At 44.3% G+C, this 22,180-nt stretch overlaps 1 protein-coding gene across 1 annotated transcript in view; it reads left to right on the forward strand.

The window, feature by feature from the left end:
- The first annotated feature begins 4,400 nt into the window (after window positions 1-4,400).
- TMEM114 (transmembrane protein 114) overlaps window positions 4,401-22,180 on the forward strand; it is a 134,767-nt gene continuing 116,987 nt past the window's right edge. The window contains exons 1-2 of the mRNA XM_040440278.1: window positions 4,401-4,584; window positions 4,664-4,744. Of these exons, the coding sequence (XP_040296212.1) occupies window positions 4,401-4,584; window positions 4,664-4,744 (265 nt within the window). The remainder of the gene's footprint in view (window positions 4,585-4,663; window positions 4,745-22,180) is intronic.

Below are 22,180 nucleotides of genomic sequence, written 5' to 3' on the forward strand. Positions count from 1 at the left end.
TCCGTAGGCATATACATCAGAGGAAGCTGAAGCCACATGTTGCTTATGGTGGTACATGTTTCTCGCTCTGAAGGAAGCTGGGAAGGTTTAGCCCGAACTTCCGGCTGGGAGACGGGGCCATAGCAAAGACCTTCTGGGGTCTCACATAGGCCACAGGCAGGGAGGTCAGTGGTCTGGTGTTCATCCCATCTATCAGGTGGAGTAGGCAATCCTGGAACGAGCGGCTCCGGCTCTGGCTGAGGTCGTTTCCAGAATCGGAGTACACCATCTTCCGACTCTTACAGACAGCGCACTTTCTTATTGCAGCTGGGTCATCCGGCCATACCTCCGGTGCTGACGACAATGGGATCAGAGGTTTCTCGAGGCAGATTAATGCTAAAGCAAATGGACCCTGAAGGGACTCCATGGGGGTGTATTCTACGGTGTCCCTCTTATATAGGCTGTGGCGGGCCTGAGGAAGATAACGGCGCTTACAGAGCGCCTGTTAACATACATCTCCTGCCCGATCTTGTCATCTTGGATGAAGCCAAACCCCCTCTCAACCGAGAACCACACCACGCTCCCGATCCTTCTCTCAAAAATCAGGTCCCTGGGCTGGGGTCGATCCCATACCCTGACTGCCCAGTCCTCAATAGTGTTGATCACGAATATTCGAATTGCAAATTTTTATTGCGAATATCAGCACTTCGAGAATTCGCTTATATTTAGAATATAGTGATATATATTAGTAATTTTGAATATTCGAGATTTTTTTTTAATCAGTACACATGATCCCTCCCTGCTTCTAGCTTGTGAGCCAATGAGAAGGCTGCAATATCTTTGAATTCAGGAGTAGTGTTGATTGCAAATTTTTGTAATGAGAATCAATGAGATGGTGAAAACTCAGATCCGATGGTATATTCTAACCCCCAGGCATTCCCATGGTGACGGGGACGCTTGTCAGGGAGGAGTATGCCAAAGTGGAACAACTGTACAGATTTTTTTAAAAAGACTAATATTCTAAAAAACGAATATATTTTTTTTTAGAATATTCGTAATATTCAAAAACAATATATAGCAATATAGCAAATATTCGGAAAAAAAAATACGAATATAGAGCAATTTAGCTAATATAGCGCTATAATCTTCTTTGTCTAATAGCTGTAATTTTTTTCTCATCTGATTTTCAGATTAGAAAAATATTACAACTATTAAAAAAAAAGATTACAGCACTATATTAGCTAAATTGTTCTACATTTATTTGTTTTCGAATATTCGCTATATTGCTATATATTCTTGTTATAGAATATTACAAATATCTGTCTTTTTTTCCATCTGAAGTCATGATTCTTCCCTGCTTAAGTAACTTAAGCAGGGAGGAATCATGACTTCAGATGGAAAAAAAGACAAATATTCTAAAAAACTTATATACTCGATATAGTGCTATATATTAGTTTTTTCGAATATTTGTAATATTCTAAAAAAAGAATATATAGTAATATAGCGAATAATCAAAAAAAAAAAAACGAATGTAGAACAATTTACCATGTGAACACCTGGGGGTTAGAATATACCATTAGATCTGAGTTTTCACGCTGTCATTGAATCGCATTACGAAAATTCGCAATCAACACTACTCCTAACGAATATTCAAATTTGCGAACATTCTACGAATATTCTATGAAATATTCGGGAAATATCGCAAATTCGAATATAACCCCTGCCGCTCATCACTAGTCCTCAATAGCTTTCCGATATTGCCACATATTTCCCCCATTGCCCGTAATCTCTCTGGGGACCCTGGGATTTAGTCCTTCAAAAGAGCCATGCTTCCTGGGCGTTAGAGTGGTGACTCCGGCTACCTCCGCCACGTCAGCCGTCACAGGGAATTCCACCTCCTAACCTTTCAGGGGCCGCTGCACTTAAGAGATGCGTATCTCTTTGGGTGCTGCCTGCATCTTGGGCACTTTATCACCCTAAGGTAATGGCAACTTGAGGAGAGTTTTATTTCTATATCTTTCTAGACTTTGTCCACACTATAGCACTCAGGTAGTGGATATAATAAACTCTTACTTGTAATTAGCAATCCACAGGGCGGTCTCCTTAACGGCAGGCAAAATCCTCTGCTCCATTATTTGTAAGGATGCCTTCATTTACTCTGATCCACAATGTCCATAGAGGCATGTGGTAAAGGATAATTTTGCGCATTAATCATCCGGCTGTGTCCAGCTACTTTTAGGTTCCTCCTGGTCACTGGTGCTTGTGAAGTCCATTGACTAATTTAGTTCTAACCTCCACTAGACTTTCTCTATATACAGACATAGACTCACTGGTCTGTGCTGTGCTGCTGTAATAGTGTTCTCTATACCCCCGTAGCCTGGCCAGAGCCAAGGGACTAAAATAGCAGCTACATTGTGGACTGCTCTGATTCACCTCCTCCATTAAGTTCCTCCTTTGTTAATTCTCATCCTCAACACACACACTGACTTGACAGCCCCCCCAGCTATATATATAAGTGGTGCCAGCACCACCTAGGGGCGAATAAAGGTAAATGACACTGCCAGTCTGACATTTAGCAAGAGTTTAACGTGCCCACATATAGCCCATAGTGGGACACTGCATCAAGATGAATCAGACATGGATCAGCCAGGATTTCCACACACCAATGCCTAAAGCATTAGACTAGTTCATCCATGGTGCCAAACCAACACTTTGACCAAAGAGATCAGTTTCTTCTAGCTACCTGCCTCAGCTACTATTCTGATGCTGTCCCCCGCCTGATGCCACTCATCTGATGCCAAGTGCTCCTTCCTTCACCCACCATCTTCAGCGCGTATTGATATTGCCACCCACCTCCACAGTATGTCACCTTGCCACTCTGGGGCCTCCTGATGCTGCCGCCACTTCCAGACTCTGTCATTGTGCCACTCTGTGGTCTTGTCATGCTGCCGCCACCTACACACTGTATCATTCTGTCACTCTGTGGTCTCCTCATGCTGCTGCCACCAACACACTCTGCCATTGTGCCACTCTGCGGCCTCCTGATGCTGCCACCACCTCCAGACTCTGTCATTGTGCCACTCTGTGGTCTGCTCATGCTGCCGCCAACTCCACACTATGTCACCTTGCCACTCTGTGGCATCCACATGCTGCCTCCACACTGTCATTGTACCACTCTGTGGCCTCCTCCTGATGCTGCTGCTGCCACCTCCACACTCTGTCATTGTGCCACTCTGTGGCCTCCTGATGCTGCCGCCACCTCGTGGTCTCCTCATGCTGCTTCCACCTCACCACTCTGTCATAGGGACACTCTTTGGACTTCTCATGCTATTCACACCCTCCCCACTTCATGAATGGGCCACTATTTTGGCTTTTTGCCTGGCTGACATCATCATTTATTTGACCCTTCTTCTGATCTGTCAGAAGGAAGGAAAAATGAGACGCACAACGGATCCTCTCTGTGTAGCAGCTGTAAGGCCTGTATGGTCCAATCAGAATTGGCCTATGATTTGATAGCCAAAAGCAGGAGTGAGTACAAAACACAGAAGACATGAAAATATTCTGTTCACGTGTCATCTCTGTTTTGGCTCCACCACAGTTTTTTTTGGCATGAGAAATGCTTATGGATTACTGACCAAATGCTGACCGAGTGAAGGCGGATTCTCGACAGACAGGATCCATTTTTTGGGGGTTATTGTTCTGACGAGCAGAGGAAGGGCAAAATAATCAGTGACGTCAACACAAACTTACTGCTGACACCCTCTCCACTCTGTCGGGGGGCTCTACTTGTATAAGCATTTAATAGAACATGTTCTGTAGACATCTATGTGGAATCAGTTGATGACGGTGTAAAAGGTGTGCACTTCTTCAAATTTATTAGGATCAAAACAAATTTTTCCTCAAAAATTTGGTGAACCAGCAAATCGAATTTTTCTCTAATTAATGGTACTTTAATGGTATATTTTCTTACAGTGGTTCCAATACAGTATGATCAGACCTTAGCATTTGTTCTAGAAATAATCAATTAAAAGTCACATAAATGCTTATTTGTTTAGCCATAGGCAAGATACAAGGGCAACCTTTCAGAAATCATTAAAATGTGCAGTGCATTAGCAGCTCACAATCTTGTATTCCTCTCTGCCTTCTCCATGTCTGGCTTATTTATAAGTGAGACCAGAAAAGCTTCCAGTGCTCAGCTTGTTGCATGCTCTGAGCAGTGTCTCCTGAATTGTCATTCTGTCACTGGCTGAACCATAACATCACTGGGACTGTTTCAACCCAGAAGAAGACAGATTCTGCTGTGGTACTGATGGGACAAGATGATGTTTGTTTCATCCTGATGGAAAATCATTGCATGGAAATTTTTCATCTACACGATTACTGACCTACTGGAATCTATTGATAATCCCAGTTACAATACGATGAAGCTCAAGTTAAGCATCTTGTCTGTTTTTGTTGCCTTTGTGGGCATTTTGAGCTTTGTTTTTTTGGTGGTTGCTATTGGAACAGATTTTTGGTACATTATTGATGCTTCCAAATTGGAAATTAAAAACAACCTTTCAGAGACCATGAGCTCACACTCGGGACTGTGGCGAATGTGTAAATGTAAGTACCATCAATAATGTGTGAATATCAGGTTTGCAATTGCATTGTTTTCATCCAATTTCCCTTCTTTCTCTTACAGTTAAGGACAAATGCTCCCCCCTGGTAAATCCTTTCTGGCATGGTAACTTAAACTTCACAGACCCACAAAAACAACTTTTAAGTGAGTTGGCTTAAATTTCCAGTATGTTATTATTTGATATATTTGCAGATAAAAAATGTGATATTTTTTTTTTAAATATTGTAATGGAGAAAACATATTAACTCCCATCATGAAATTGAACTTGCCAGCTTCTCCAGGAGTTCTATGCAATAATCATTTCCAATAATTAAGGTGTAATAGCTATGCTGAGAGTAGAGCATTTGCATAATTAAGCCCAGTTTAAATTCAAAGTCTCTCATTTACAAAAGGTCGATGTATACTTAATGAAACCATCTTTTATTATTTTTTATTCTACTTTATATTTTATTACTATTAATGTGTAAAAAAAAATGGTATTATAGTAATTAAAATACAGTTTTTATGGAATGTATAATTCTTATATTTTTTATTTAAAAAAAAGTTTGCTTATTTGAATACAATACATTTTATTCTGCTTACATATATATGGCTTACCTAAATCAATTCAATAAACATGTATTTCTGTGGGGCAAAATAGTGTTGTAGTGATCTGGGATGTGTATTAAAAAGTACTGAGATTTTTTTTTTGTTTGCTAGTGTTGTAGCACCACCTGTAGGTAGTACAAGGAAAATGATCATTTGGATTACTTTATTACTATTTCACTAAAAGTGTATTTTGATCTCTTTCCTTACTTTTCTTATACACTATTTAACAAACATTCTTTCAGCTAAGCCTATTTCACAATAGTGAATGTCTAGTTCCAATACTTGAATTTATAATTATATTTAACAAATATCTACTAAAATATACAAAACGTTTGTTTTTATTTATTGGATAATTAACATTGTTGCATAGTTACACAATAAAATATACATTTTAATAAACATTAAATATAAAAATGATAGCATATATTGCCTGAAAACATAATTGTTTTTAATTATAAACAAATATTCACAAAGTGATTTACATTTATAACAGGGATTAAAGGGAATCGGTCACCAGCGACCTCCCTATCCAACTGTTTGCATAGATACATAGCTCTAGTTCTCCTGATTAAAACACTGTTTTTTCATTTGTTGAGCTAAGACTCCGTTCCTGAGTTAATAAGCAAATTGGGCTTTTGGTGCAATGAGGGCAACACCATTGCTCTTGTTGCACCCAAGTTACACACCTTTTGGAGGCTGCTTTGCTACTGCCTGGCCCTTTTCAATCAAAACAGCTGGTGAGGAGCTGGCCACAGAAAGTAGCACAGCTTGGGTGCAACAAGAGCAGTGGTGACACCCTCATTGCACCAAATGCCTAATTTGCTTACTGAGAAACAGTACCATGACACTGGAACGGAGCCTCAGATCAACAAAAATAATAATAATACACATTTTAATTAGGCGAACCACAGCTATGTGTCTATGCAGATAGGAAGGTTGCTCCTGTCCTTACCTCCCAGCACTGCCGGGGTCACATAGCATTATATTGATTTATGATGCTATGTAACCCTTACTGCTATGTAACCACTGACAGCATTATGCATTAACTATAAAGGCTACATAGCATCATAAATCAAAATAATGCTATGCAACCCCCATCAGTGCTGGGAGGTCAGGACAGGAGCTTTCCCTGACACTCGCTGCGAGTTCGATGCGTGGGACTCGCTCATGAAAAAGGGGCCGTATGCACATTTAAAAGTATCCTTAGATGTCAAATCAATGTCAAATAATTAGGCAAATGAAGATAACCAAATACCATGGCATATAAATAATTAGTCTAAGGAAGTTCACCAGTCAAGGTGATGATCAGGGTATAAGGGTGGATATTCATGTTGCGAACACATCAGAACTGCCATGCAATTCTTGCCGCTGTCTTCTAAAAGTGTGGGGCAATGCTTTGGATTTGCTCTGAATGCGCAGAACAGCAGCAAAGACTGTGACATGTAAACCCAGCCAAAATTCAACTGCATCTATGGAGTCACTTTCCCGGCCTAAACTATCCCACAACAAAATAACACTTTAATGTACACCATGACTAGGATACTGAGAGGCAGCAGAGTAATGTTAATAGAACAATTACTTAAAGGTATTGGTCCCTTTGCAATACTTTTAGTTTACTCACTGTATTTCTGCCCGTACTGCTATTGTCTTTATTAACTTATATCCATTTTCTTTTCATGTGTTTTTTTAGATTGGCTGCTGAAGTGGCAAAAAGTGCCCCGGGATTGTTTTTGCATCTATGGTCCCTTAAGTTTTCATCACTTAATTTGGCTCCATAGGATCTGCCAGATGCCGGCATTGCGTGCTCCCATTCTGTGTTCTACTGCGCAGACTCCACACCAAGAGTTCAGTGTCTGAGTAGTAATATCAATTCCCAGTGGCGTACACACAATCCATGGGGCCCGGTGCAAAACTGATCCATGGGGCCCCCTCCCCCACCTACCTCCCCTACCAGTGGTGTAACTATAGTGTTATGGGCCACAGTGCAAACATTTTTACAAAGAAGCAGCAGATTTTCTTACTAAGGGTTCTTTCCATGCGGCTAATCCGCTGCGTGAATGAGTGCCAAGCCCCATTCTGGACAGCAGAAACACGGTGCAGTAACATGATTGACTGTGATCTTTTTACTACAAAATCACGGTGACAACTTTATCTCTCTGTGATTTTGTAGTAAAAAGATCACCGAGAGTTACGGAGCATTATCAATCATGTTAATGCTCTGTGTCTCTGCTGTCCGGAACGGGGCTTGGCTCTCCTTCACGCAGCGGATTTCCCGCACGGGATCCCCTCGTGTTAAAGACCCCTAAGCCCAATGCATGGCTACACTCACCCAGTCGTAATAAAATCTGGTCCTACCTCATCCAGGGTGTCGCTGGCGTCGGCGTGACGTCTGCTGGATCCAGAACAAGGTCCCTTTGGTGAGAAAAAAAGAGTAATCACATAAGGAGGAGATGGTGACTGCCCCTGTGAAATCACCAGCAGGGGGCGCTGTGCTGGTCCTGTAAGACTGAGCCATGCCAATGTATAGCAGGGTAATCTAGGACATTTCCCCTAAGTGCAACCACACAGTACTAATGCCCACCTTGTGGCCCCTCACAGTAGTTATGCCCACCTTTGTTCCTGTCACAGTAGTTACGCCCAGATATGTGCCCTCTCATAGTAGTTATGCCAAATATGTGTCCCCTTACAGTAGTTATGCCCAGATATGTGCCTCCCTCACAGTAGTAACGCTGTCACGGGGTTCCGAAGGTGCACTCGGTCCCCCATTGCCCGCAGAACTGTTGCTTAGCTTTTGGAATGAGGTTCTGTGTTTGACCTCATTCCCAGGGCGGCTTTACTAGCTGGGTGGCTCCTTGCTCCTAAGTCTGCCTTGAGCGCCGAGCTGATCACTCGGTGCTCGACTGGTTGGTCTGTCGGTCATGTGACGCTGGCCACGTCACATGACCCTCACTCCCCACTATAAATACAGGCAGCCTGCTGGCTACAGGTTGCCTGTTAATTTCTAGGTTCCTGGTATTTGTTGGACTGCTGAATACTTACCTGATCCTGTTCCTTGACCATCCTTTTGCCTGATCCTCCTGTACTGCGCATCCGTCCTGGTATTGTGACCTCGGCTCCCACCTGACTACTCTCTTAGGACTCCTCTTGTACTTCTCTGCTCTCCTGGTATTTATGACCCCGGCTTCTACTGACAATTCTCTGCTTGCTCCATTTGTACTTTGCAGCTTTCCTGGTATTGACTCGGTCCGTTCACGTCCTGTTGTTTGTCTGTCTGTCATCCCTGCACTTACTCCAAGTTAGGGATTGCCGTCCAGTTGTCCCCTGTCATTAGGACTCGCGAGGCAAGTAGGCAGGGCCAGGGGTAAGGGTGGAGCGCAGTGGTCACTTCCCTTCCCCCTGTGTGTGTGTGTACGCGACCGTTACAAATGCCCAGTTATGTGCCCCCTCACAGTAGTAATGCCCAGTTAGGTGCCCGCTCACAGTAGTAATGCCAAATATGTGCCCCCTCACAGTAGTAATGCCCAGATTATGTGTCCCCTCACAGTAGTAATGCCAGATTATGTGTCTCCCCTCACAGTAGTAATGCAATATTATGTGCCCCCTCACAGTAGTAATGCCAGATTATGTGCCCCTCACAGTAGTAATGCCAGATTATGTGCCCCTCACAGTAGTTATGGCAGATTATGTGCCCCTTCACAGTATTTATGACCGGTTATGTGCCCCCTCAAAGTAGATATGCCCAGATATGTGCCCTCTCAATTATGTGCCCCTCACAGTAGTAATGCCAGATTATGTGCCCCTTCCACAGTATTTATGTCCGGTTATGTGCCCTCTCAAAGTAGATATTCCCAGATATGTGCCCCCTCAATTATGTGCCCCTCACAGTAGTAATGCCAGATTATGTGCCCCTCACAGTAGTTATGGCAGATTATGTGCCCCTTCACAGTATTTATGCCCAGTTATGTGCCCACTCAAAGTAGATACGCCCAGATATGTGCCCCCTCAGAGAGGCTATGCCAGATTATGTGCCCCTCACATTAGATATGCCCACATATGTGCCCCTCACAGTGGTTATGCCAGATTACGTACCACCTCACATAGTTATGCCAGATTAGGTGCCCCGTTTACAGTAGTTATGGCAGATTAGGTGCTCCTCAGTAGAGATGCCCACTTTTGTGCCCCCTCACTCTAGTTGTGCCCATCAAACCCCCCCCTGCCCCCAGTCTGCAGCGTTAGAAAAAAAACCCCACATACTTACCTTCTTCCCTGATGACAGGAGGCAGATTCCCGGGCTATCAGCTCTCCTCCCACAGCCAGCAGTGCGATGTGGGGCCAGCAGGGGGAGCTCCTGAGCTCTGAAGATCAGTGAAGCAGGGAGCAGAGAGGTTTCCCTGCTTCACTATGGAAACGGAACTGCCTGGCCGGGTGTGAGTGAGTGCGCGCATGTAATGGAGGCATGGAGCGCTCTGATGGGGCCCGAAGTTGCCACTGTACTTCATGCTGGGCCCCATCAGAGAGCTCCATTACATGTGAGTACAGCGGGGCCCCTGCCAGCGGCCTGGGGGGGTGTACACAGGCGGCCGGGCCCCCTGGAGTGCCGGGCCCGATCGCAACTGCGACCCCTGTATGTACGCCAGTGTCAATTCCTACCTTCAGTATACCAGCCTCTGAGTACAGCTGACTAGATAAGCCAGTGTGGGCACTGACAAAGCCTGCGGCAGAGGTCTTATTCTTCAGCTGCTATATGGAGCCGGGACATTGGAGGCAGGAGTTTATTCTACCAAGCAGACATTGATCCCTTGTTGTAGAGTCTGCACAGTAGAAAACAGAATGGGAATGTGCAATGCCAGCAAGACGGACAAGCCTATGGAGCTATTGCAAAAGCAATCCACAGGCCCTATTTACAGCAGCAGCCAGTCTAAAACCCACATGAAAGAGAATATAGATGCAGCAGCAGCATGAAGACAACAGCAGCAAAGACAGAAATACAGTAAGTAAACTAAAGAATTTTGCAAAATTACCATCCCCTTTAAGATCACTTGGAGCATAATTCATTTAAGTTATTAATAAATATAAAAAAAACATAGTATGGCAAAGCTGTAAGCCGACTATGATCATGCAAGCAGGGATTAAACAAAAAACCTTAAAGGGGTTATCCCATCACTAATGTAAAAAATGAAACTCGTACATAATCTAGTACATTTCTTTCTAAAAAAATAATAATAGACCCATCCCTGTACCTCACAAGGATCTAAAGATTTCCCCATTAATTGCTTCAGTTTTCTGATTTAGATCTATTTCAAGCTGTCAGCTTAGGAGGTGAGTCCTTTCTCAGGAATGTGTCCTTTTTGCTGCTGCTGGTGGCAGTGCAAGGATAGAACTGACCATGTGCTTCTGTCCCAATGAGAAGGACAGAGAAATTAGAAAAAGAGCAAACAGCAGGTGGCGCTATACAGATAGATTTCAGTGAATAACTCAGTAGCTACATTTATAATTCCATGTAATTAGAAAAGTATTCAGATCCAGGTGCTGATTTGAAAACTGTAGAATATTTTTTCGTGCGACAACCCCTTTCATATGTTTTAAGGAGTGACACATTGTAAAACTGACATACACTACCAGAAAATGAAAAAGGTACTGAGACTGACAAAAGAATAACCTGCTAGTGGTGGTTGGTCAATGATCACACAACCAAGGTGGTACATCTTTTATTTTGGGTTCTGCAGCAGGGTATATGCTGAGGCAGAGTCACTGTGCTTTCACACAATTTAATTTAGTAGAGAATGGTGTAATTAGCAAATTTCTAAATCACCTGATTTACAAATAGCTTCCTACATCCCCTGAAAAATGCTGAAATGTTATGGCCACTAGGGGTCTTATTTCCACCTAATTTGCAGTCCACTGCCTGTTGTTAGGCAAGGTCCAACACCAGCAACAGAGAGATAGAAGACTACTCACAGGAAATGAGAGTGTGTCAGAGTTATCTGAGCTCTGAGCCCCGAGAGAACAACTGACTCTTCACAGCTCTTCAAGAGCAGAGGAACATCCTGTCTGTCCTTCTCTGCTATAGATAAAAAAAAAAAATACAGTGAGAGGTAAGGGAATGGAAGTCACTGAAGGTATAGTACTGGCAGACTTCCATAGAAGGGAGACCCCCACTACTTCTTAGAGAAATGCATCTAGCTATGCAGGTGAAGCAAGTAATAATTTGAGAAGCATTAGAGAAGCCCAAAAAAGACCTACTCCTTCACAGTTCTGAGTCACAGTCATTATATATACTTTTATTTATTTTTAACTCAGGTAAGCATTAAAGTTGGCAACCAATATGGATGTACTTCCTGTTACTTTTGAAAAGAAATGACCACAAGAAAAAAATCGGTTATCTGTAAAAAAAGGCTTATGGGGTAATTTATAGTGTTGATCGAGCACCATAGTGCTCAGGGGCTTGGGCAAAACACATAAGGATGCTCGGGTGCTCTACTGAGCACCCAAGTATAATGGAAGTCAATGGGAGAACCCGAGCATTAAACCAGGCACCCCCTGCTCTGAAGAGGGGAGGGTGCCTGGTTCAAAGGAAAAGGTCAGAAATTGATGGAAACACCACCAGTGAAAGGGCTGCCAAAAATTACAAGAAACCGGCACTCCAATACACCCTTTGTTACACATAAAGGAGGGCATCATACACAGCCTTGAAAAATTATGATTGATGGCCTACTGGTGACCCTCAAAAACATTTAGAGCAAGGGCCTGCTGATCTGACCATCTAAAACATTATGTGCGAGGGCCTGCTGCAGCTTTGGTGACTCTAGATAACCTGGGGCCGATTTCACGTCCCCGTGACAGCGACGATCCATTCAAATGTCTGCCCTATCAACTTTCGATGTTATTGTCAGCCAAAACCATGTAGACCATGGGTAACGGGGGAATCATGGTTCGATTCCGGAGAAGGAGCCTGAAAAACAGCTACTGCTACCACATTCAAGCAAGTCAGCATACGCGAAAATTACCTATTAGGTATAATTAGGTGAAGGCCTGCAGGTGATCTGACCCTGTAAAAGATTTTAGGTGCGGGCCTGCTGGTGAGCTGACCCTGTAAAGAATTATATGCGAGGGCATGCTGGTGAGCTGACCCTGTAAAAGATTGTAGGTGAAGGCCTGCTGGTTAGCTGACCCTGTAAAACATTATATGCGAGGGCCTGCTGATGAGCTGACCCTGTAAAAGATTGTAGGTGAAGGCCTGCTGGTGAGCTGACCCTGTAAAACATTATATGCGAGGGCTTGCTGGTGAGCTGACCCTGTAAAAGATTTTTAGGTGCGGGCCTGCTGGTGAGCTGACCCTGTAAATGATTTTAGGTGCAGGACTGCTGGTGAGCTGACCCTCTAAAACATTATATGCGAGGGCCTGCTGATGAGCTGACCCTGTAAAAGATTGTAGGTGAAGGCCTGCTGGTGAGCTGACCCTCTAAAACATTATATGCGAGGGCCTGCTGGTGAGCTGACCCTGTAAATGATTTTAGGTGCAGGACTGCTGGTGAGCTGACCCTCTAAAACATTATATGCGAGGGCCTGCTGATGAGCTGACCCTGTAAAAGATTGTAGGTGAAGGACTGCTGGTGAGCTGACCCTCTAAAACATTATATGCGAGGGCCTGCTGGTGAGCTGACCCTGTAAATGATTTTAGGTGCAGGACTGCTGGTGAGCTGACCCTCTAAAACATTATATGCGAGGGCCTTCAGGTGAGCTGCCCCTGTAAAAGATTGTAGGTGAAGGCCTGCTGGTGAGCTGACCCTGTAAAACATTATATGCGAGGGCCTGCTGGTGAGCTGACCCTGTAAAACATTATATGTGAGGGCCTGCTGGTGAGATGATCCTTTTTTAAAAAATTATATGCGAGGGCCTGCAGCTGAGCTGACCCTGTAAAACATTATATGCAAGGGCCTGCTGGTGAGCTGACCCTCTAAAAAAAATATATGCGTTGACAGACCGGCTGAAGCTGTTGATGACTTGCGGAAATGTGCACACATGCGGTGCACCTTCACCAGCAGCTCAGGCAAATTGAGGTAGGTTTTGAGAAACCGCTGAACCACTAAGTTTAAGACGTGGGCTAGGCATGGGATGTGTGTGAGCTTGCCGATCTCCAAAGCCGCCACCAAGTTACGGCCATTATCAGAGACAACCATGCTTGTTCTAGTAGAGAACAAGATGCAAAGATAAGCCGCACTCACCATTCGTGTTCACGCTCCTTTATTGTAGGGTATATTTCGGGGGCAGACTCACATGGAGTATCAATCCACAGCGACGGCCGTTTCGCGGTGCGACCGCTTCCTCCGGCTGTTTGATCCACTCTGGGAATCAAGTGTGCGCTCGTTTATAGCATCATATTGGGGAGGGTCAGCTGACCCATCACTCATTCACCCTTGACGCTCCACCACCTGCGCACACCTGAAACACAGGTGCATCGATACATCGGTGCAGGTTTCAGTTTAAAAACAATACTGACATAAATGAAACAATGGTTACACAAAGTGACACAAGATTTGTGAATAGTATCTACACACATGGGAGGGTACATAAATATATACGAAAGGGATTCAAAAATTTATGCAATAATATATAAATACAAAAACGTATAAATATATATACACAGTGACTAAAGATAATCCAAGGTATATTCATAAGAAAATAATATTTATATAGTGTCCTATTCAATGAATGCTGCCAAATCATTGCGTTCGTTTAAGCCTAAACAGCCTGTGGCATCAGTTTTAATAATATACCGAGCTTCCTTCTGGAGCAGGGTGTGGTGTCTATCACCTCCCTGAATTGGTGGGGGGACATGTTCTAGGCCCGCAAATCGCAAGACACTTGCGTCTCCCCCATGTTGGCACCGTACATGCTCAATTAGGCGGGTACGTCCCTTGCCTGTTTTAATTGAGTTACGATGTTCTCGTACCCGCTCCATTAAGGATCTCTTGGTTTTCCCTATATAAAAGGATCCACATACACAAATTAATACATAGACTACGTGCGTCGTTCTACAATTGATGAATTGATGTACACAATGTTCCAGACCTCCAAAGAAAAAATGGCGGCCTCTAAACATGTATCCGCACAGGGAGCAGTCACCACAGCGATAGTTGCCAACCGGCTTAGCGAGTGACAACCAATCACGCGGTTTCTGCTCGCTGTAGCGGCTGCGCATCAAAATGTCCCTAAACGTGCGACACCGTTTGAAGGCTAATATGGGTTTCTGATCTGTGAATTCACCCAGATCATCCTCTGCCTTTAAGATCTCCCAATTATTTAATATTGTTCTCTTAATATAGTCTGCCATAGGACTGTACTTAAACACGAACACAAATCTGTCCTTTTTCTCTGCACCACTATCCATCCCACTTTCTCTTTTCCTGCGTTTCATTAGTGATCGCTGTGTGTGAGTTTTAGCCTTCTCTAGGGCTGCGTCTAACTGCTCTGATGGATATCCGCGCTGGATCAATCTGTTCCTCAGTTCATCCGCCTGTCTCAGGAATATTGTATCCTGACTATTAATACATCTAATTTTTCAAAGAAGAAGACCGACACTTCGCAGATGTAGATCACAATGTAGATTTATTCAGTCACATATTCAAGTGGCATAGTGACGCGTTTCAGCACAAGTGTGCTTTCATCAGACTGCAATGAAACATCTTACACTCCAGCTATTTATACATAAATGAAACACTAAGGAACTGACATCATCAGAGGAGCTCCGCCTCCCTCATTAAATAAAAATTGGCATATCAAATAATCGCAATGAAAAATTCGCAATAGAAAATTCGCAAAAGGAATTCTGCTCCAGAAGGAAGCTCGGTATATTATTAAAACTGATGCCACAGGCTGTTTAGGCTTAAACGAACGCAATGATTTGGCAGCATTCATTGAATAGGACGCTATATAAATATTATTTTCTTATGAATATCCCTTGGATTAACTTTAGTCACTGTGTATATATATATTTATACGTTTTTGTATTTATATATTATTGCATTAATTTTTGCATCCCTTTTGTATATATTTATGTACCCTCCCATGTGTGTAGATACTATTCACAAATCTTGTGTCACTTTGTGTAACCATTGTTTCATTTATGTCAGTATTGTTTTTAAACTGAAACCTGCACTGATGTATCGATGCACTTGTGTTTCAGGTGTGCGCAGGTGGTGGAGCGTCAAGGGTGAATGAGTGATGGGTCAGCTGACCCTCCCCCATATGATGCTATAAACGAGCGCACACTTGATTCCCAGAGTGGATCAAACGGCCGGAGGAATCGCTCCAATCGCTGTGGATTGATACTCCATGTGAGTCTGCCCCCGTAACATACCCTACAATAAAGGAGCGTGAACACGAATGGTGAGTGCGGCTTATCTTTGCATCTTGTTCTCTACTTCATCCTGTTCAAGCCTTGCACCCCGATTTCTTGGATGGTCGGATTAGGCCAGGAATGTGTTCCTTAAATCCCCAGGTGGGAGGACAGTGCCCTCAGTACCTCTTGTTATGTGCATGCTTGTTCTAGGTTGAGTGGCGAGAGCAACAGCTCAGTCTGGTCTCTTATCCCCTGCCACAGGTCTGCGGCCGTGTGCTGTTTGTCCCCTAAACATATCAGCTTCAGCACGGCCTGTTGCCGCTTCCAGCTACCGACTGATGACTGACTGGTGCTGCACGCAGATAATTCAGAGGTGGAAGTGGAGGAGGAGGCAGAGGAGGAGAAATGGGAGTTGGAGCCACTAACGTAGGTGGTGGCAGAAACCCTGATGGAATTAGGGCCCACAATCCTTGGTGTCGGTAGCACCTGTGCAATCCCAGGGTACGACTCACTCCTGGCCTCCACAACATTCACCCAGTGTGCCGTCAGGGAAATGTAGCGGCCCTGACCGAATACACTTGTCCACGTGTCCATGGTTAAGTGGACCTTCCCAGGAACTGAGTTGGTCAGGGCACGTGTGATGTTACGGGACACATGTTGGTGTAAGGCGGGCACAGCACACCTTGAAAAATAGTAGCGGGACTGCATAACGTGGGACAGCCGCCGACATCAGGCCTCAGTGTTCACAAGCCTAAATGGCAACATTTCCAGGGCCAGTAAATTGGAAAGCTGTGCATTTAGTGCTACGGCCTGTGGGTGGGTGGCTGTGAATTTGCGCTTGCGTTCAAAGGCCTGGGGCAGGGTCGGGCCGACACAGAGGCTGGGGAGGCTCCAGCCTCAGGGAGCAGGCCAGCTCCCCAGCCTCTGGGCGGCAGGCAGGCCACTGAGTCAGAAGATTCGATGGTATATTCTAACCCCCAGGCGTTCCCATGGTGACGGGGACGCTTGCCTGGGGGTTAGAATATACAGGGCCACGCCGCCCCCAGGAGCACATTTATAAACTAATCAGTAACGTTAAAGTTACTGATTAGTTTATAAATGTACTCCTGGGGGCGTCGGGGAGGGGGATCTGTGCATTGCACTGCTATGGGAGGGGGATCTGTGGATGGCACTGCTATGGGGAGGGGGATCTGTGTATGGCACTGTTTAGGGGAGGGGGATCTGTGGATGGCACTGTTTAGGGGAGGGGGGATCTGTGGATGGCACTATTTAAGGGAGGGGGGTCTGTGGATGGCACTGTTTAAGGGAGGGGGATCTGTGGATGGCACTATTTACGGGAGGGGGATATGTGGATGGCACTATTTAGGGGAGGGGGATCTGTGGATGGCACTATTTAGGGGAGGGGGATCTGTGGATGGCACTGTTTAGGGGAGGGGGATCTGTGGATGGCACTATTTAGGGGAGGGGGATCTGTGGATGGCACTATTTAGGGGAGGGGGATCTGTGGATGGCACTGTTTAGGGGAGGGGGATCTGTGGATGGCACTGTTTAGGGGAGGGTGATCTGGATGATGATTAATAACAAACATACATATCTAAATGGCGGCGGGGAGGGGGGGGGCACTTGGGCAGCTTAGCCTCTGTTGGTGGTGGACCTTGTCCCAGCCCTGGCCTGGGGTAAGGACATTTGGATGCTGCGCTGGGACACGGAAGTGGATGGTGCTTGCAAAGGTCCAGGTGCAGGGTGGGAGGCATCCGGGCCTGTGCCTTCGACAGGGTATTGGCCAGCAAGTAACATAGGGGAAGAGGAAGCAGTGGTGTGGCCCGCAGGGACAGATTGTGGACAGATGCGTTCGTCCCACTTATCATGGTGCTTGGATGCCATGTGATGCTGGTGGGGGTGAGGTTGCTAGTGTTCACGCCTCGGCTTATTTTCGTATGGCACAGATTGCAAAATACTATTCTTTTGTCATCTACACTTTCCTCAAAAAAGCGCCATACTGCGGAACATCTACCCCTTTGCAAGGGAGATTTCCGCAAGGGGGTGCTCCGTGGAACAGTTGCGGGCCTGTTTGGTGTGGCCCACCTTCTCCCTTTTGGAACCCCACTGCCTCTTCCAGCCTGTTGCGGTGCTGCAGATCCCTCCCCCTCTGTACTGCTGTCCTCGCTCCGCTTTCCACCTTCCCAGGTTGGGTCAGTAACCTCATCATCCCCCACTTCCTCTTCCACTTCCTCACTCTGATCATCCTCCTGATTTGTTGACCTAATCACAACCTCAGTGATTGACAACTGTGTCTCATCCTCTTTATCAACCTCTTGAGACAGTAATTGCTGTTGACTGTGACTCATCATCATCCACCTTATTAAACACTAATTGCCGTTCCCCACTGTCATGTTCTTGTGACTGTGGATGCTCAAGAGGTTGGGAATCAGGGCACAAGATCTCATGTGCCTTTTCGTGCTTGGCGAGAGGTCCAAATCAAGAATTGGTGATGAAAAGAGGTCTTCAGAATATCCTAGTGTGGGATCACTTGTTTGGCCAGACTGTACATGGTGGGAGGAAGGAGGATGAGGAAGAGGATTGTGTTGACCAGACTCCTGGCTACTGAGACTGGACTTGGTGCTAGACAGGTTGGTGCCTAACCGACTGGAAGCATTATCTTCTGCAATCCAACCGACCACCTGGTCGCACTGGTCTGTCTTCAAGAGTGGTGTCCTGTGCCGCCCTGCAAACTGGGACATGAAGCTAGGTATCGTAGATGATTGTTTTTCTTGTGCTCTGGCAGCAAGGACAGTTTCTCTGCGCCCAGGGCCGCGGCCTCTGTGTGCACCATCAGGATCATGGCCACTTCCCCGTCCCTTACTGGTCGCTTTCTTCATTTTAAATGTGATATATGCTTGAAAGTATGTCACATGTACAGTTGCGTAGGAAGTGGAAGTGTATGAGCAAAAAAGTTTACAAAGGTATTTGTGATTAGGAAACGTTATACAGGACAGGTACCACAAGTAATGTCACTGTTCGCAGTGTTTACAGAAAAAGGTACACTGGATGTCACTGATATTTTAGGGCTGCGCACACTTTAAACCGGAGATGTGGCGCGGATAATTTAACTATCCACAGCGGACACCATCTACGGAAAAAGTGCACTGGATGTCACTGATATATTTGGGATGTGCACACTTTAAGCAGGAGATGTGGCGCGGATAATTTAACTGTCCGCAGCGGATACTGTCTATGGAAAAAGTGCACTGGATGTCACTGATATTTTAGGGATGCGCACACGTTACACAGCAGATTTTGCCCTGGTAAGGTCACTGTCAGAAGCGGACACCGTCTACAGAAAAAGTGCACTGGATGTCACTGATATTTTAGGGATGCGCACACTTTAAACAGGAGATGTGGCGCGGATAATTTTACTATCCACATCGGACACCGTCTATGGAAAAAGGGCACTGGACGTCACTGATATTTTAGGGATGCGCACACTTTACACAAGAGATGTGCCGCGAATAATGTAACTGTCCGCAGCGGCCTATTACACGGTATTTAGCGCAGTATGCGTAAAAAATATATACAGTATTGCTGCTGTCACACACAATAGTACTTAAAAGGACTTTTGGGTCTCTGAAAAGTTTTTTGTATAAAAATGTTCCTATTACACTCCCTACACTGTCTGTCCCTTCCTATGCACAGCTCTCCCTAACACTGAGAAATTTAGTGCAGGTTGCGCTACAAACATATATTGCTGCTGTCACACACAATATTCCTTACAAGGACGTTGGGTCTATGAAATGTTTTTGTACAAAAAAAATATTCAATTACACTCTCTGTCCCTTCCTATGCTCAGCTCTCCCTGACTACGAATGAGCCGAACATGCACCATCGGCCAGCCAATTACTGTAATGCCAGTGGCCAACATGGCTACTGGCATTATAGTGAGGGTAGTACTTACCTGCATGTTTTTTGGCTGCATAGCAGCCAAGAAAGGTGCGGGGAGGAGACTCAAGAGAGAAGGGTCGGCTGGACCGCCCTATTCCCCGCCTACACGATGGTCCCTTTTTTAGACCTGACGTGAGCGGGGAAAAGTTGTAGATTTGGCTGCAAATCCACTTTGTGACCTAGTCTGTGATAGATATAAGCCAAAAATTGGCGTATAATAATAAATGACCCCCTTTTAGTTATTAAGAAATTTGGCTTATTTCTCAGATTTTTGACTTTTAAATGAGTGAAAGTTCCTGTTAAAAAATGTTTTAAAAAATCATATGAAATGAAAAGGACATCATTCATAGTCTGTATGCCTAAGAAAAATAAATCGATTTTAGCCTAGTATTACCTATACTATACGTTCAAATGCACATCAGTTTGAGGCATTTAGATGTACTGTACATAATTCGATAGCTACATTCCTAACACAGCCAGCATCTGAGAAAGTGCTGATCCCAAAAGCGTGGCCTCACAGTTTGTCTGCCAGTGATACTCCAACAGGCAATAATGGGTTGGAATACTGAGTATCACGAGAGTGTATATTTACAACAAGATGATACCACTGAAAAAGAGAAAAATATAGAGCATCACACATAAAAAACCAACCCTGGTGCAGATGTGTAGTTTGGAAAATCAAACATTACAGCTCTTGGAATTCTTTGATGAGAAAAATGCTCAGTTGTAAAGCTGCAGGAGTTAATCAATGTTCCAGATAAAAATAGCAGTATACAATCACATCCTAATTCTGGCTTTATACATCCCCAGCATCCACATATCAATCACAATAGCTGGAGATGCTCTAATAACTGATTACATTGCTCATGATCTGTTTTATTCATGAATTGCCCTTGAATGGTTTCTTCTGGAGTCTTTTATCTTTGTCATGGCCTTCTTTATAGAATGATACTGAGGGACATTTATCAAGACTGACGTTCCCATACACCAATCTTTATTCCCTCTGTGCTGGAGTGAGATGGACTAATTTATTAAGAGGAATCCAGAGAAAAAAAGCAGGCTCGTTTGAGGGCTGCATTTATACAAGCAGGCAAATAATGCGAGTTTGTGAGCATTCGTTGATTTCAAGTGTGTGTTTGTATTAAATGTGTGACTTTAGATTATGTGACTTTAGATTCAGGGGGCCAGATTTATCATTCCTCTGACAGCTCACTCCACTTTAACATATGGCTAAAGTCAGTTTTAGCCAAGTCAGATTTATGATCGGCCCTTTAAGACTATAATAAATGTGGTTTGACGGTAGCAGTTTATCCGTCAGTAAGCAGCTTTACAAAAGTCGCACATCTTGATGAAAAAGTCGCACGTTTTTATGAAAAAGTCGCATGTTCTATTAAAAAGTCTCATAAGATAAGCATGGTCCTCGCTGGAGTGAAATTGGGACTTTTTTGCGACTTTTTTGCGACTTTTTAAAAAAGTCGCAATAGTAAATTTGTCTTGCCAATCATTTGCAAAAGGCAAAACGCCCATTTTCTCAAAACTGGAGTGCTTAGCGCTTGCCTTCAAAAAGTCGCAAAAAAGTCGCAAAATTTTGATTTGCGCAAATTTTTGCGACTTTTTGACTCCATAAAAGTGACTTAGCCTAATGATATATCTGGCCCAGGGACTTTAGGAGGTGACTACAGTAAGTTATCTTCTTATCACTGCACTATATTGTATTTTTCTCTTTTCTTGCGTAATCCCCATTTATTATGTGTTCCATTATTGACAGCGCAGTCCAATGCACATCTTGTCTAATGCATGCAGTACTGGAACAGCCGTTTAAGGGTGCGTATCTTTGTTCAAAATGTGAGCAAATTGCCGTTTGGAATCGCACATTGAGTATCTAAACGGGCGAATTTCAACACTGAGAAGCGTTGACAATTTGGAAAAGAGTTTGCTGCTCACTGAGAAAGCACTCTATGTGGTAGATGTGGGGGAGGGTGGTAGTGAGGAGGCTCAGGAAAGTGAGGTAGCTAGCTGGGTAACAGTTAGAAAGCGGGGTAGAGGGAAGAGTGCAAGGGAGGCTAGCCCTGATCTGACACACCCCAACAAGTTTGCACGGTTGGCAGATGAGTTTATGGAGAGCACTGCTGCAACCACTGCTGCAACCAGACACTTCCTCTGCCAGTCAGTAAGCAGGAGACCAGGAGAGCAGGGCAGGCCAGACAGGTGCTTGTAGTGGGAGACTCAATTATTAGGGGTACAGATATGGCAATCTGTTACAAAGACCAGGATCATCGAACGGTGTGTTGTCTTACTGGCGCTCGAGTTTGACACATCGCGGATCGGGTTGACAGATTACTACCGGTACCACGAGCCACACAAGAAAGGCAGTGGGAGATTAGCACTGATGATTATAAGTACTGTTGTATATATATATATATATATATATATATATATATATAACAGTACTTATAATCATTTGGTGATAATGTGTTAATTTAAATAAAATAGAATTAAATAAAAGTGTCTCTGGAGAGTCGGCAATATTTGATGGACACTTCGTCCCACTAGTAGTTCTATTCCTAAAGCTCAGTCTTTCTGTGGAATAGAACTACTAGCTTTAGGAATAGAACTACTAGTGGGACGAAGTGTCCATCAAATATTGCCGACTCTCCAGAGACACTTTTATTTATTTCTATTTTATTTTAATTAACACATTATCACCAAAT

The sequence above is a fragment of the Bufo bufo genome, chromosome 7 (assembly GCF_905171765.1).
Source record: "Bufo bufo chromosome 7, aBufBuf1.1, whole genome shotgun sequence".
Taxonomy (NCBI): domain Eukaryota; kingdom Metazoa; phylum Chordata; class Amphibia; order Anura; family Bufonidae; genus Bufo; species Bufo bufo.